This window comes from Epinephelus lanceolatus, chromosome 3 (assembly GCF_041903045.1).
Source record: "Epinephelus lanceolatus isolate andai-2023 chromosome 3, ASM4190304v1, whole genome shotgun sequence".
In the NCBI taxonomy this organism is placed as follows: domain Eukaryota; kingdom Metazoa; phylum Chordata; class Actinopteri; order Perciformes; family Serranidae; genus Epinephelus; species Epinephelus lanceolatus.
The window spans coordinates 45,340,585-45,357,967 of NC_135736.1; the positions used below are offsets into that span (position 1 = coordinate 45,340,585).

The 17,383-nt window shown below is 41.5% G+C and overlaps 2 protein-coding genes across 4 annotated transcripts in view; both read right to left on the minus strand.

Moving 5' to 3' along the window:
• Window positions 1-466: 466 nt before the first annotated feature.
• Window positions 467-12,673, minus strand: LOC144462496 (cell adhesion molecule CEACAM5-like). The gene is made up of 13 exons (XM_078166442.1): window positions 12,531-12,673; window positions 10,077-10,424; window positions 9,741-9,962; window positions 7,412-7,759; window positions 7,029-7,256; window positions 6,343-6,606; window positions 5,916-6,179; window positions 5,492-5,752; window positions 4,710-4,970; window positions 4,556-4,615; window positions 3,096-3,174; window positions 2,941-2,992; window positions 467-2,154 (listed from the first exon to the last, which is right to left on the minus strand). The coding sequence occupies exons 1-13, from the start codon at window positions 12,595-12,597 to the stop codon at window positions 2,038-2,040; spliced, it is 2,571 nt and encodes an 856-aa protein (XP_078022568.1). The 5' UTR covers window positions 12,598-12,673; the 3' UTR covers window positions 467-2,037.
• Window positions 12,674-14,211: 1,538 nt separating this feature from the next.
• LOC117255220 (uncharacterized) overlaps window positions 14,212-17,383 on the minus strand; it is a 35,828-nt gene continuing 32,656 nt past the window's right edge. For all 3 annotated transcript variants that reach the window (XM_033623903.2, XM_078166456.1, XM_033623905.2), the window contains one exon: window positions 14,212-15,229. In XM_033623903.2, the coding sequence (XP_033479794.1) occupies window positions 15,094-15,229 (136 nt within the window). In that variant the 3' untranslated portion in view covers window positions 14,212-15,093. The remainder of the gene's footprint in view (window positions 15,230-17,383) is intronic.

Sequence of the window (17,383 nt, forward strand, 5' to 3'; positions counted from 1 at the left end):
TCCTCTTTACATCATTAATATGCAGGTGCAGACAAATGGCTGTAAATCCCCAAACTGAAATGAAGAAATGATTCTTACTGTTGTTTTTCAAATGACGCATTAACGTCTTAAAATATAGTTTATGGAAATGACAGTGAGAGTGATTTTTGTTTTTTTTACCTTGAGCATTTTTTTGAGAGTGTTTAACAGTGATCCTCAGGGTAAGTGCAGAGAGAAAGTTTAGTGTTGAGAGCAGATGTTAAGGTGTGGTTGGTGTCTAGTACATCATGGCTTCCTGTTTGAGCGTCTGGAGGAGTTGTGGTCTCATTCAAAGGGGCATCAGAGGAAGAATGTGCTAATACTTACCACAAACCTGCTTTCATTATTACTGCAGACAGCTGGTGCACTTATTTAAATCAAATAAGGCTGACATGATGCATGAGAACAACACCATAAAGTTAGTCAAATCAACAATGTTTAGACACTGTAACAATAATAATAATACATTTTATTGAAAAGGTACCTTTCAAAACACCTTACAGAGCATAAAATAACATACAGAACATGAATTGTGAATTAGGCACACACACACACACACACACACACACACACACACACACAGATCATAATAAAATAATAAAACTATGGATGAAGCAATAAAGAAGATGCAAGACAGAAACTCTAACTAAGCACTGATAAGCAAAACAATAACAGAACAACCCAGCAATATAAAACTATTATCCATGAAGCCAAGCTGATATAAGGCCCCCCACGATGTACCACAGCTGGCTCCTCAGGCCCCCCATGTGCCGCTGCCGGCTCCTCAGGCCCTCCATGTGCCTCAGCTGGCTCCTCAGGCCCTCCGACGCTTCCTCCTCTTACCTGGCTGTATTCAGTGTGCGCCGTGCATCCGGGCAGTTTATATAGAGCGCACATTGAACAGTAGCACACGGTGAGACAGCTGCGGTCAGCGGGGACAGAGGGAATTCTTCAGTTGCCCCCAGATTAGCTGGCTAAGATGTTTGTATCAAGGTTGGAGTAGTCACAGCTGGGTTGTTGAATCAACCTGGCCACAGACCTCAGGTATGGTTTGCCCTTGACCATGACCTCAGCAGCCCAGGCACGTTGGTCCCTACTCCAAATTAGCTTAATTATCAGTCCCACTGGCCAGAGAGCTCGAGGCACCTGAGGGTCCACAATCATGACCATCTTGTCCTCTGTCAGATCCTCCACTCGTGTCTTACATTTTCTGCACTCCTGCATCGCGGGAAGACAGCAACGGATAAACTGTGCCGAGAAATGGTCAGCCATGATCTGACAGTGGCGCCAGCGCCACGTGGTAAATTGCTCACAGTAGAGAAGAATCCTGCCGCTCCATGGGATGCATAGTGGGGGTTACAGGATCTGGATCAGTCACATATGAGGACACGTAACCCAGGGGCTTGGTGTTCAGGATGCCTCCCACCTCTATCAGTTGGGTGGACATGAAGTCCTCAGTGATAGTTAGACCCTTGACCACACTTTGGAGGTGCATGGGAGCGTGAAATTCGGTCAACCAAATTGGCCTTCCAAGTGGTGGATAAGGCCTGTCCACTTATTAGTCAGGTGGTAAACAATGAAAACACTGCTTAACGCCTACAAAATGAAATCCCCAGTTTCATAATAAAATGACACAGACAAAACCTCATAAAGACCTAGAATACCTGCATGGGGTACAGCAGACCAGAAAAAAATGTACAGAAAGCGGATGTTGTTATACCACATATAAGCAGTGGTTTGTGGTGCTGGGTTCTGGTTTCTCCTGTGTCGCCATCCTGACAACTTCGCAGAGCTTAGAATGAACACTACTGACACACTTACCAAATTTCCACTTAATGCTGTGTTGTTTTAAAACTCAGTAACTCATTCTGTCAGACTCTAGCTAGACTTTGTGCAACATACAGCAACACCTCCTTTGAAAGGAGACGGTAGGCAGTCACAAAGATTACAGAAATATCTTTGTACCTAATCGCAGTCACTCTAATTTCTGTTTCTGTGAGAATAAAAAAAATTCTCAAATCACAGCCATGATGAGAATTCTGGTTGCCAACGTGTAGGTAAGAGACTGTACAGGTGATTGGCTGCTTCAGAAAACACACAGCGGACATGTAGTGTGCAGGTGAGTCGTGGCAGGCTCTGGAATGACAGGAGAGGTAAAAACATCATGACAGATGGAAACAAATCATGTTCAATAAAGTGAGAATTTCACCTTTAAGTCTCAGTTTTTTGAGAATCTTTAATTGAATATCTATATATAACAAATCCACAGACGAATATTTCCAAATTAAATGTTAAAAAAATGTTATATAGTTCATTATAATGTTTACACTGCTGACCATCTTAGTTTAGCCTGTTCGCATGCCAACATTGGACACTGGACAAAGGAGATCAGGAGATCAATATAATCACAATTCGTCCTCAATGAATAGAAAAATAAAGAAAAAGAGTCAACGTCATGGTGACACTAGAGGAAACATCAGGGGATGACTTCAGTCTGCATGACAACCTGAAGGATACCTCGTTTGGGAACCAGGAATGTCTGTACAAAAACACTTGTGCCAATCCATGTGAGCTATGAAGAAATTTAACATAAAACGTGACTTAAATTTGACCTGCTGGTGACACTAGACTTTAAGTCAGGGGAATACCAAAGCTATTAGAATATATCCTGTAGGGACCGTGAATATCTGTAGCAAATTTCATAGCAATCCAAAAAGGATGTTGACATCTGCACCACAGATGTCAACATCTTTGTGGGTCTAGACAAGAAGTCAGTAGGATTCATCCTCTGACGGCCGTGAATATCTGCACAAAATGTCACGGCAAACCATCCTGTAGTTTGTGGGATATTTCCTGACTGACCAACAGACTTGACGTCCCTTCAGCTGAGACTGGGACACCTTCTTTAACTCATCCTCTCACCTGTGCTCTGTTGTTTAGTCTCCGTCTAAGTTCACGCCGTTGATTAGGGAACCTGGATTTTGAATAAATGAAAAATTAAATAATATAATACATATTTGTATTGAACATATGGCTTTATTATGAGCATTCATCGATAAAATAATAGTGATACTCACCTAATCCATAGGACAACAAAGATGAAAACGATGACCAGGAGGAAAGGGGGTAATATTACAATGTGTGATCTCGATGCACCTGTGACAATAATCAGACAGAAACAGTGACAGTTTATTACAGGATGTTTGGGTCCGTCAGGCTGCTCTGCCGTCTGTTGGAGTGCAGTTAGAAACGGTACAATTTCGTGTGCTGTGCCCCTCCCTGGACATTCAGCAGAGTGTTTCTGATTGTAAACGATTTAGCATTTAGGTAACGTACAGTAAGTGATGCAGACAGTCAGCTGATCACTGATCAGTGATGCTGTTATCACCCAGATTTATCAACAGTAAAGGGTTTGTGAATTTAATTGTCAATAAGACTTAAGGGTTTGCAAGAACTTTGTTAATTAGGGTACTTTCACACATGGTTTGTTTGGCTCCATAGCCGTAGATTCAGGTATGGAAAGTTTTGGAAGGGAAGAGACCTCTGCAGATAAATCGGCTCACGGTAAAAACCTCCAGAATGTCTGGATCAGAAAAAGGTGAACACACGTAAAATTACAAGAGAGAAGGGGTAAGTAAACAATAGGTTGTTGTGGACGAGCCCTGAGATGCCGAATAGCTTCAGAGATGCATTGATTTGTAACTTGGAACTGCTTTATTCAGTGTTTTTAATGATTCTAACAGCTGGTCTGTTTGTGCTGCAGAGGAAGAGATCTCTGTAGATAATTCTGCTCCCAATGAAAACCTCCTTAACTCTGTACACTGAGGGAATTCTGACCATAAGTTTTAAGCTGCTTGCAATCTGTAATTCACCTCTAGATGCCACCAAATCCCCCTTAAACTTACACACTTAACCTTTAAGAATGCAACCATCAGGTTTAAAATTGTTTCAGCAGATTGAAATTTTCTACCTCATATTGTGATGATACAAGGCTATAGTTTGTCCTTATTTGACCTTGAAGACGACCTAGTTGCCTGCAACCTACTACAGTTTTAGGCTGCATTATGTTTTCATGAATTGAAGTTCAAATATGAAATATCCATTCTTCTAATAATCATTTCCTCTCCACCCAGTCATACAGTTCTTGATGCATTCTTGGTCTTCATAACACCATCAGTGTAACTAATCTAGACTAGTGCAGGTGGTGCAGAAATGCAGGAAATTTGTTTTAAATTACAATATTTTTTTCAGGGGGACGATGCCCTGACTCCCCCAACAGTTATGTATCTTTCTAAGTTTGCTCGCCCACTTTAAAACAAATGAAGGTAAAGAGCAAGTGCACACATACATAACGGGGGAAATTGGCAGTCCCTGTGAAAGTATAAATCCATAAAACCGATAGTACCGATGTCCAAAACTTCAATAAGATGACCCCAGTTTAAATAAAACTGAAAATCAAAACAATGTGTGGTGGACTCCATGTGAAAATCTGCAGTGTATACAGAAGGTGTGTGTTGGTAGAAAAAAGATAACAAACCTGCCACAGAGGCCGGATGCAAGATGTCATGGTTAGAAGTGTTGTGACAGGCCTGTCCAACTGGATGGTTAAGATGAAATACAAGGTTAAAAATGGCTGTTCAGGTAGTTTAGGTCATGTGAAACACAGTAAGAGGCCAATGAGTATAACTAACCTGCCACAACAATCAGATATAAGGCAGCGCTACGACGTCCTCTTGTGTTCTGGGCTTCACAGTAATAATTCCCACTGTGTTCAGCTGTCACGTTAGAGATGGTGAAGATCTGTCCTGATGTTTTTGGTGAGTCTTCATCCTCCTTGTACCAGGTATATTTAGCTGCTGGGTTAGCATCACTGCTACAGGTCAGAGTCACTGAACTGCCCTCCACTATCTCAGCAGAGGGACTCACTGACACAGAGGGAAGCTTTGGAGCATCTGGAGGATAATATTAAGAGGGTAACATTTCATTAATATTTGATGGAAAGTGGTTTGAGTTTGACTGAATTCATAATGATATTTAAAGGTCCAGTGTGTAGGATTTAGGGGGATATACTGGCAGGAATTCGATATAATATGTGTGTTTTCTATAGTGTATAATCACCTGGAGATAAGAATCATGGCTTTCTTTATCTTAGAATGGGCTGTTTTTATCTACATACAGAGCAGGACCTCTCCAACTGAGTCCGTCATGTTGCCTCTACAGACAAACCAAACACTCGAGATAGGACCATTTGTGTTTTTACATTGGCCACTGTAGTTCTCCTACAGTACACACTTGGCACATGGTAGAAGTTTCAGTTCTGCAACCTCACCACTAGATGCCACTAAATCTTACACACTGGAGAAGGTGATGTTTACAATGAATACTAGTGATGCAACCTGTCTGTGGAATTGCTTTTCATAAATCATTATATACTTTTAATTTTGAAGTGATCTGTTAATGTTTTCCTACTTACACTGCACATCTATAAATAGAGATGAAGAGTTGATCTGTCCATATGGATTCTCAGACTTGCAGTGGTAGATCCCGCTGTCCACAGAGCTGATGGAGGTGAAATGGTAGATACCTTCTTGTCCTTGAGACAGTGTTTGGTTCTCCTTGTACCAGGTATATTTAGCTGCTAGGTTAGCATCACTGCTACAGGTCAGAGTCACTGAACTGCCCTCCACTATCTCAGCAGAGGGACTCACTGACACAGAGGGAAGCTTTGGAGCATCTGGAAGAGAAATTACACATTATAATAATTTGTATTTAAATAACAAGAAGTTGTGGCAGCATCTGCAACTGGATAGCTGATGGTTTTTGACCAAATCTGGTTACCAGTAGTGAATAAAACTACCTTAGTAGTTATGCATTGCTTTTAAAAAGGTTTCACTTACATTTCACATTGATGAAGATGGATTCAAATGTTGTCGCTAGCTCGTTCTCAGCTGCACAGTAATACTGTCCAGAGTCAGAGGACTGGATGGAGCTGAAGACGAGCTGTGGTTCTTCACTGAGAGGTCTGATGAGGTTTCCATTCTCCTTGTACCAGGTATAGTTAGCTGCTGGGTTAGCATCACTGCTACAGGTCAGAGTCACTGAACTGCCCTCCACTATCTCAGCAAAGGGACTCACTGACACAGAGGGAAGCTTTGGAGCATCTGGAAGAGAAATTACACATTATAATAATTTGTATTTAAATAACAAGAAGTTGTGGCAGCATCTGCAACTGGATAGCTGATGGTTTTTGACCAAATCTGGTTACCAGTAGTGAATAAAACTACCTTAGTAGTTATGCATTGCTTTTAAAAAGGTTTCACTTACATTTCACATTGATGAAGATGGATTCAAATGTTGTCGCTAGCTCGTTCTCAGCTGCACAGTAATACTGTCCAGAGTCAGAGGACTGGATGGAGCTGAAGACGAGCTGTGGTTCTTCACTGAGAGGTCTGATGAGGTTTCCATTCTCCTTGTACCAGGTATAGTTAGCTGCTGAGTTAGCATCACTGCTACAGGTCAGAGTCACTGAACTGCCCTGCATGACTTCACCAGGTGGGCTCAGTGACACAGAGGGAAGCTCTGGAGCATCTGCAGGTGAAGATATGGATACATATTAACTTTAAGATGGGAATATTGTCAAGAATAGCATGTTTAATTTGAAGATGGTTCGTAATTTATAGATGATTTATCAGAGAGAGAAACATTGTCATTTAGTTTTGACATTAAGTCACAGCCTGAATACTCCTGGTAGTTGTCACACAGATTTCTAGCAGTCTTTGGCCCAATCTTAATCTCCACACTCATGGACCCACAGACTTTAACTTTGAGGTGCGTTCCTGCTAAGTGTGCGAGGGCCCAGGGCTGCCCAGCTGTCTAATAGTCAAGTGTATGAGAAAAATCCAGGCAGGGAGCACAGTCTCTGCAGAAAAAACACCACCTCACTCTTCTAGTGGGTCCTAAGTGGTGATTGAGAGGGACTAGTTCTGCAAAGTATACCTTAAATGACTCACACAGTGAAACAGAGCGGGAATCCTCATGTCCTTTGAAAGCACAGGAGATGTTGTCTCCGGGATAAAAGAAATCTGTGTAAGTGGAAGTTTCCTCGGTCGTATTTTTCTTTCCATTCTTGAACCAGACGAAGGAAAAATGACCAGCTGGACTGCAGCTGCTCCAACAGAACAGCTGTGCCTCGGTATGAGACTGATGGACTGTTTTTCTGATCACCCGCACCTGGAGAGCTGGATATGAGAACAAGGAACAATATTATATTAATGATCATTACTGATCAGAAAGCATCTTTAACCATCAACAAATCAGTCACTATTCTTTGTGCAGTTATAAGTCAAAAATCCTTTTGAACTATTACGAACATTTCCAGTATTCGCATCAGTACCTGTGACAGTCAGAGTTGTACCAGGTAAACTACTACTCCATTCAAAGCTTGGTGTTGTGAATTTGAAGTGATACTCAGCTGAGTCGCTCTCTCTCAGGTCAGTGATTCTCAGGGTGGAGCATCCTCCCTCTGTGTCAATGACCTGAACACGACCTGCAAACTGGGAGTCTTTACTAAGGTCCTCAGCATTCATCCACTGATCACTACGTTCAGGACTGAACCAGAGTCTTGATTCAACATGGTCTTCGGAACTGTTGTACATGCAAGAAATGTTCACTGATGAGCCTTTGACGGCGCAGATGCTTCTGTTACTGTATGTGACTCTGTTGCAGATTTGACCGAAAACACCTGAAACAAAAATCATTTTCAATCAACGGTGTAACAAATACATCTCGTAGTGCAGTAACATTTAGCAAGTGATATTGTTTCCCCCTATTTTTATGGAGTGTCACATGTGACATCATGGACATGCTGGAAAGCAGGTTAGGGCTCATTTATGCTCAACATCAGACAGGGAGATGGAAACAGACGGAGCCTTCTGTCTGTACTCAGCATTCATTTTGTCCATTTTGTGAAAGCTGACAAAATACATGTCTGTTTCAAATATTGTAAATGTCACTGCACTCATACTTCCATGCGCCCTTTTTGTTGGCATAGATACAGCCGATAGATGGCACTAGAAAGCAGAGTCAAAAGTTTCACACAACAACAAACGAGGCAACGGTGGAGGACGTCATAATATTGTGCCTTTAAGTGGAGGCAGGGTTGTAGACAGCGGAGGTCTGTGCTGCCATTACACGTGGACCAAGAATTTTTTTTCACTCATTTCTCTTCACTATGTATTATTATATATTATTGATCCACTCTGTTCCACCATTGTTTGAAGTTCTTTGTCATATCCTACAGTTGTATCTCACTTGAACTACGCTACACTGCCTCCAAGAATTCTGGTGATACTGCTTTGCTTTATCCGTAAGCTCTCAGAAAACATGCACAGATACAGACTAAAGGAATGCAGCGTACAGACAGAGGGCTCCGTCCATCTCCATATCTAATGTTAACTGTAAATGAGCCCTTACAGATACGGATGAAATTGAGCAGCACCACCAGAAACCGTGAAGGCGGTGTAGTGTAGTTCAAGTGAGACATTATCGTAGGGGACGACAAAGAACTTTAAATAAAGATGGAATTAAAACAAATTGGTAATGTACAATAGTATAAATTAATATATGGTGAAAATAGTGAAAAGAATTCTTCGTCCACATGTCGAAATATTTACAATGACAGCACAGACCTCAGCTATCTACAACCCTGCCTCAGTTAAAGATACAATAATATGACCTCCTCCACCGTCGCCTCATTTGTTGCGTGAAACTTTTGGCTCTAACCTTCCATCTATTGGCTGTATCTATGCCATCATAAAGGACATGTGACAGTGTGAGGGCAGTGACAATTACGACGTTTATGACGGAAGTATCTATTTTGGTAGATAAAGGGTGTATGAGTGAGCCTTTAGTAAACAGTAGAAAGCAGCATGGAGGCTAGTGAAAATGTTAGAGTGGTAACTTCTTGTTTATATCTGTAATTATTCAGGCTGTCTCTCAAGTGTCGGGAGCAATTTGGAGTGATGTTTGAGCGCTGTTTGGACTGAGACAGATGGTTTTTTGTGGCCGCCAAACATTGCATCTCGTCGGCTATGGGGCTGAAATTGGCATGTGGACTTGAGTGTCAATCCATCTGGGGGCTGGTTGTGAGGGCAGCAGGCCAAGCAAAGCACCCTTCGGTCTACTCCGGGGCCTCCTACAAGTTGGACGTGCCCAGAACACCTCTAACAGGAGGCGCCCAGGAGGATCCTAATCAGATACCTAAACCACCTCAACTGACCCCTTTTCGACGCAAAGGAGCAGCGGCCACTTCGGCCACTTGTCTCCATGAGGAACCACTCGTGTGTCATATTTCCATAACTGCAAGCCGATCGGAGCTGGAGCTGATAAATACCTGTGACTACTGTAGAGTCACTTGACCTGGGAGTGAATGCCAGTTATAACCTTTCCCATTACACAGAAAAGCCAGATGTGAGTGGGTGTTTTGTCCAGTGAGAAATGAGCTTAACAGATGGATTCTTAGGAGAACTTTCAATAGTTTAAGATCTGACCTCTGAAGAAAACAGGGGTGAAGGGATTTTGGATTACTACATGGATATAGGGGAGTGGGAGAGGGTATTTTCACCATCAGTTACTCTGTATCAGTAATATGAATGTGTTGAGTGAATGGTGCCAATAGCTCCACCAGATGGCGTTACGTTTGCAAAAGACTGGAGTAAACTCACACATTGGAGGAGAGGGGAAATCCTCGTGTCCTTTTACAGCACAGGAGTAGCTGTCTGCAGCATCAAAGTAGTCTGAATATGAAGACGATGTTTCTGTCTGAATTCTCTGTCCGTTCTTGTACCAGATGTAGGAAGGACGATCAGGTAGATGACAAGTGCTGTGACAAAACAGTTTGCCCCAGGTAGAATAGGATCTTCTCACCTGCACCTGGAGATCTGGATCTGTGAGGAGGGCACAGGCGCACCGTTTATCACTATACTGTTCACAAACATGCAAATACACAGTAATTAATATCATATCCTAGATGGGGAATATTTAGAAATAAAAAATGGTACCTGTGACAGATAAAGTGACTCCTGGTGAAGCGATGAATCTCTTCATTGGTCTGTCTTTGAACTTGAACTTGTACTCGGCTGAGTTGGTCTCTCTCAGGCCCACAATTCTTAAAGTGCAGGTCGTCCTGTCACAGTAATACTTTGTACGACCTGCGTACTCCATGTTTGTCCTCAGATCCACAGGTTCTTTATCCTGCATCTCAGTGAACCATAATATCCTCTCCACTGGGACAGAATGTCTTTTTACTGTGGGCAGCTGTCTATAGCTGCAGCGAATGTCCACAGTTGATCCTCTCACGGCACAAATCTGAGCAGAAATGTAAGTCAGCACGTGCCTGCTTTGTGCCACTGTAACACAGAGCATTACAAACACATTAGAAAACACAATATTCACAGTGTGACATCAGATGAGACTTTGATCGACAGTGGTAAGCAGAAATGTGATTTTTTTTTTTTTTACACTTATAATAATATATGAATAATTTTGCTTCTATAAATACAAGTAACATTAAGATTAAGATAACATACAGTATGTAGGGAGGCTGCACAATTAATCGAAATACTGTAAAACTTCAATTAAAAGCCCAGAGTCCTTATACATTTTGAAAAATAAAGGCCTGTCTCTATTAGATGCCTGGTCCAGCTGCCAAGTAGTTCATTTTTATAAAAGTTGTTTGGATGTATAAATCCAGATTGTTGGCTCCCCACTTGAGCTAACATTAATTAGCTGCATAGATCGCACATAGAAATGTAAATATTTGAACTTTTGTCAACATGGAGATGCTACACATTTTTAGCTTGCTTCAGTTCTCCACAATTCAATCATTCAGTTAATTTTACTGACACCATGAGCACCAGAGAAGACCCTAATTCATTTAGATTTACCGCCATGGCGAAAGAACAAGTTATGAATATTGTTTTATCATGATGAAGTGGTGTTGTGTCAGTAGGCTGGGTGCCATAATCTTTGAGTGCAGTAAAATGAGTGTCATAGCTCTTTCTCTCTCTGAAGTGCCGTCTCTCGGAGCTAGATTGAATGAATGATTCATAATTATTTGAAGCCTAATTTTTATGCAAGTAATATTCATACTGGTTCATATAAACAATTTGATTGTGTTTCCCATCTTTGCTGAGTCCCAAATGTACCTGTCCCAAATATAAGCCTGATGAGTCCAGTGATTTAAAGGGATAGTGCACCCAAAAATGAAAATTCAGCATCTCTGTGCACCGCGCTCACGTGTGTGTCGCGTGAGACCAGCGAAAGCACATGTACACGCATGAAGGCGGTGCCCATGCTTCATGGTCTCGTGCAAGCGCCTACACGTGAGCGCAGTGCACAGAGAGGCAGTCAGAGCTACAGGCTACAATGAGGCTAAAAACAGAGTTCAAATGACGTTTTCCGAACAACTTTTTACGTCGGGGCTTCAGGACACTTGGATCACTACAGACGAGCAGTATGGAGATATTTTGTGGTTTCAATTATGTGTTTTTGGACGTTTGAATCTGGGGCGCCGTCAGCCTCCATTAGGTGGAGTTGTGTTGCTACCCCCTCTCCCCTGTGAGCTCCGAAAGTGTTGTGAGGACTAAAACTTCACCTGAGCCTCCCTCGGGTGAGTAGATAATGGCCGAATTTTCATTTTTGGGTGCACTATCACTTTAAGCAAATAATAGCCCGGGCCACTAATTGAAGTTTTACAGTATTATCGAAACCACAATATGGCTAGAAGCAGGAGCTGTCATTTCTTCATTAAGGTAAAGTGTGTCACAACATACCAATTTGAAGGAAGAATTGTGGTGCTACAAAGACTCCTCAGCCTACAAATCATATCTCAGATGTAAGGGAACATGCTTGTTTGGAACAGACCCCAGCAAAAATCCTATCATCATGATATTTGTACTTTTTTCAGTGAAGATGAAATGCAAAAATTGACATTCCCACTAAAATCATGACTCATATCACATTTACAATGTCTGTCAAAATAATGGTGACATGATGTCTTTTTTTGCCTATCTACAGCCCTTATATGTAAACATTAAAAGAGTTGGGCACGTCTTCAACATCCTGATGTAACTGATGCCTTCAGATGAATAAACAACTGAGTCCACGATAATTTTTTCTACTGTTATTGCAGTTTCAGTTATACTCTATAGTCATTCAGCTACTTTCACATCATAATGAATATGCTGTTTCTTTCTCTTAATTGTTCACATCAACTCCTGTTAGATAATTACAAACTCATACATGCTTTGATATATTTGCATTTGCCAATCAATATTTAGTTAAGAGAACACACTGAAATGTGACAAACAGTGGGAGTGAATGCGTTGGGGGGTTTTATGGGTCTGCATCTCATCACACAGCTGTGGTTAAGTAGTAAACTGTCAGTTCAAACCTTTCTCTGAACTTCCTCAACTTGACTGAATAAGTGCAATAAATTAGTCAATGTACCGTACCTGACATGTAGACAAAGAGGACAATAAATCCACTCGCTGCTGATGAGCCCATCGCTGCTCCTCTCATCTCATCTCCGTTTGTTAAAACACACCAACAGCTGGTAAACCGTGTGCCGGGCAAATTCTGTGCATCTACTTCAACTTTAAAAGGATGTGGTTTTGAAAAAAACCCTTGTGTGACAGTTGTGGTTGGCAGAGTCGTTCAAAACAGAGGCTGGGTTGTTGAACACTGGCAAACCTTTCATCCGCTTCAGATTACTGAAAAACAAAACTTAAGAATATTTTTGTGGCCCATAAGCAGCAGACAAGAGAGGACAATCTGAAGACTTGTTTTTACTCACTATTTCTGTATATGTTGCCACAGTTCAGATTATATTTCGTATCATGGCGTCAGTCCCAGATAGGACCAACAGGACTGGATTAAATCAAAACTTAAATTGATTTTCCCTGATTTACAGTTCACATTGAAACTGAACTATTCGTCTAATCAGCAGGAACATGGACAAGAATATAGCAGCCAGGATCCAGCAGTACCTGACTGCCAGATGGTCCATGTCACATCTGGAAACCTCAGGTCTGCAGGCCAATGTCGACAGGCCCTTTGGTAAAATCTGCAATAAGTGGGCATGTGTATTGGTGAATGAGTAAAAGTTGCATTCAAAACCAACCTGATATAAAGAGTTAATAGGTCCTTGTTTTCTTAGCCGAATCGTTGTGTTGGAAAAGTGCTAGAAAGTTAATGTGCAGCATTACACAATCATTGCACATGTACAAAGCAGTATGTGACCTCACATTATTTAGTGTGTGTGAGCTTGTTTTGCGACAAAAATTTTGTGATTCATACATTCGTTCACACCAAATGCAATGCGAATTTTCACAGTTTGAATGCTCGAGTATTTTGTGTTGTGAAAATGTTGAAACAATGAGGGACCTTCCACTGGCACGTCCTACGCATCATTTGTCCCCTGAGGATCTCAGTGCTGATTGATTATTGCAGCACCAATTGGTTGCTGAAGTTCAGATTTTTCAACTCTCGCTAAAAGCATATGACACGAAATCACGCTATTCGCTTCATTCGTGCTGCTTAATTCGCAGTCTTGTGTCACCTGGTGGAAATTCGCATCTAATCACGTCTTTACATTGACTTTACATGTAATTCACTAGCGCAAATTGTTTTATTCACACCCGGTGTGAACACAACATTAGGGATGCACTGACTATAAACTTCTGGGCCGATACCAATGTTTTAATATTTTCATTTTTTGTTGTTATTTATTCACCTTTTTTGGCAGGGATCAGCATCGGTTTTGAAGTAGTTTTCAGCCCTTCATTACATTGAGTTGCATCCTCTGATGCATCGATAGACTCTTTTCCCGAATGTGTCCCACAAATTTCTCTGTTCATCTCAAACACGTTTTCTATTGTCCACGGAACGAGGGGACGCTGTTAACACTTGAGCCCTGCTTTTTAGCTGGTGCAAAATTGACCTGACACAACAATAAAACATCCACCACTGTCAGCGGCGAGTGTCATCTTATTTGCCAATAGGGTGATGGCAGTCAACAAAGTGAATATCGGCTGAAACCGACGTGTAGCCAATAAATCGGTACATATGGAGGTCAGGATTTGAAAGACAGTATTGATTAATCAAAGGTGTTGAATAAACACAAAAACATTTTTATTTGGGTTTCACAGATTTATTGTTTTGTCCATATATTTATACATTTTAAATGCTCTTGCAAAGATATGAAAATAACTCTTGGCTTTAAACAATCGAAGATTGGAGTTAAAGCACCAGTGTGGGATTTAGTGATATGTAGGGGTGAGAATTTGCAGAGCTAAAGCCTCTCTCATGTACCAAGCGCGTAGGAGAATTACGGTGGCTGATGCAAAAACATAAAAATAAAATGGCTCTATGCAGAGCCAAAGTTTGGTTTGTTTGTTCTTGGCAACTGTAGAATCAACATGGCTGACTCGGTGAAAGAGGACCTGCTCCATATGTAGATAAAAAAAAGCTCCTTCTCAGGTAGAGAAACAACAACTCTTAGTTTCAGGTGATTGTACAGAAATGAAAACATAATTATGAATATTATATTCCCTTTCAGCCAATATATCCCCCTAAATCCTACACACTGGACCTTTAAAGAGACAATGTTTATGTTAAACAGACAAAGACTGTCACTGATCTTGGTTTACGTAGTGTTTCCATTACAGTTCAACAAAACCTGTTTATCCAGGTAAATCCTTTTGATGGCAGATCAACCCTCTTCTGACAGAGCAGGGATCTCCAGGCAGAAGCCAGGAGTTCATCTTGTTATTATAGGATCCAAATGGAGCCAAGAGACTCCTGAGTGATGCCTCCAATAAATTAAACCTGTGACTCTGACAGTCACATACATACCATATCTGACTCTCTACCTCACACACACATTCAGCTGTCAGTGTCCTCAGGCAGATCATCTTCCACTCTGGTCACTGTCCTTCTTCTTCCTCGTCTCCTTTTTCTTTGTAAATCCTTCTTTTATGACCTCTGGTGCTCCGTTTGGGAGGGTCAAGGGCACAGTCAGGGTTGCCATGGTTTCTTGTCTCGACCTTGTTGGTCTGGTATGTGTTTGAATCGGCACTTGTCGCCATAGAAACAGCCTGTGGTCCGCCAGTAGAAGCACTCGTCTCCATTTATAGGTGCACAACGTCTGGACCTGTGTGGACAGAACCAGAGGAGAAGGTCCTGCATCATATTCAAAGAAGAATACACAGGCAAACAAATAATGGGATCATAGTGAGACTGGCACAGGAAGCAATCAAGCACACAAGATTAATTTCTGTATGTTTACATTTCGGCGTCAAAAAGATTATACGAAATGGCAACCTCCAGGACCTTAAAATAAAGCCAATGCCGAAGTGCCAACAACTGCAGTTCCTCAAATGGCCACTTGAGGCTGGCTCCAAGAGCATCTCCAAGTTTTGTTGACGTCACCACGTTATCTGGGGCTCTGTCGGCGAGGGCTCTTGGAGAAATCTTGTGGTGTGCACACACAGGTCGTAACGCAGTTGGCGAGACTCCCGATGACAAAAATACATGTCTCACATGTCTCATGTTTGTGAATCAGATCACAGTATATAAAGATGGACAATGTGTCTTCACTTCCTGCTACTTTACAAAAATGAAGCCAAAATATCCCCAATATGGCTGCTGCCATCTTGTCTGCACTGTAACATTCTCTGTGGTATCGGATTCCTGCCCATTCACTCATCCGACCAAGCACACTAATTGGCACACATAGCTGTCAATCATGTCGTCAAACCCACATTTATAGCATCAAATAACTAATTAAAACCAAATGAATCAGAAAAAGGAACACTTGAACACTACCTCAAATTAGGGATGGACGATTATGGCAAAAATAGTAATCACGATTATTTTGACTGATGACTGATTTGACTGATTGAAATCACGATTAATAAACATGATTACAAGTTGGTTGTGTTGCCTTGGGGGGCAGACACCACAGCGTGACAAACTTTGCAAACAATTTCCTTTTGCTCGACGTCCATCAACTTGAAGCCAAAATGTTTCCAGATGACTGAAGCTGTCCTACCTTTCTTCTCAACCAAAGGCTGCCTTTCTGCCATGATCTCAATCGCTCGCTCCACATATTATTGATCCACACACGTCACACGCTTGCTGCTGCTGCACATAACATAGGTGCATTCAGGGTGCTTTTCCAGCACGGGAACTTACATACACACCACGGGGCGCATTAATCATTTTTCTTCGATTATAATGTTTTTATGATCGTGAGAAGCCAAAATTGAAATCATGATTAAAATTCGATTAATCGTCCAGCGCTACCTCAAATGACAGAAACCATCTTTGGGGAAAATCTACTTTAATGCGACTTTGATCTGTCAGTTTGGCCCATCTCTCATCCGCTAACATGGAAGGAACAGGCTTTATGACCTGTACTGCAGCCAGCCACCAGGGGGCAGCTGAAATGTTTTGGCTTCACTTTTCAAGAGCTGCCATATTGTCCATCTTTATTGTACTGTCCATGAGTCAGATCCACCCCTCGCTCCTCCACAGCTCCATTCTCTCGTCTAAATCACATCTGGCTTCAAAAAACCAAGATGGCAATGGCCGAAATGTCTAACTCGAGGCTTCAAAATAGGGATGTTCGATATTGGCTTTTTTACTGATATCCGATATACCGATATTGTCCAACTCTTAATTTCTGATACCGATATCAACCGATACCAATATATGCAGCCCCCCCCCGAAAAAAAAAAGAAAAATTAAATCATTTTAGGTAACTAACATTACACATATTACAAACAAACAAAGATGTCTCAAAAACTATACACCACATCTCCCATATTTTGACATTTTGAGTGAGAGGAGAAGTAGCTGAAGAGTTTGATGTATAATATGTGCATGCGGTGTAAAAGTTGTGTCATTAAAAAAAGTAAAAACCGATACCGATAATTTCAGATATTACATTTTAATGCCAATATGGGCCGATAATAATGGTAGGTCGATAATATCGGACATCTCTACTTCAAAACATGAGTCAACAAAACAATGGCTGACGTCACGGTCCCTATGTCCATTTTTATGCAGTCTATGGCTATTACTGCCTATTACGTGAGCTGAGAGGCATGTGATTTAGCCACATGCTGAAGACGCAAAGTAAACTCTGTTTCAACTGGTGTCAATGGAATTTTCCTGAGAGGATCATCAATAAGCTGTCAAACATCTCTAACTTCAACCAAGATTTATCGCCAGTCTCTTTTCCCTAAAGAGCTAACACCTGCAGAGTGGGAACATTTTATCAAAGAAAAAAGCACCACACAAA

What these genes read in the sequence shown, in the direction of transcription:
- LOC144462496 (XM_078166442.1), bottom strand. Translation starts at nt 12,597, where the DNA reads ATGAGAGGAGCAGCGATGGGCTCATCAGCAGCGAGTGGATTTATTGTC. An exon ending in TACAACTCTGACTGTCACAG is followed by an intron (nt 7,257 to 7,411) that starts GTACTGATGCGA and finishes TCTCATATCCAG; the next exon opens with CTCTCCAGGTGCGGGTGATC. An exon ending in TCTATTTATAGATGTGCAGT is followed by an intron (nt 4,971 to 5,491) that starts GTAAGTAGGAAA and finishes ATTATCCTCCAG; the next exon opens with ATGCTCCAAAGCTTCCCTCT.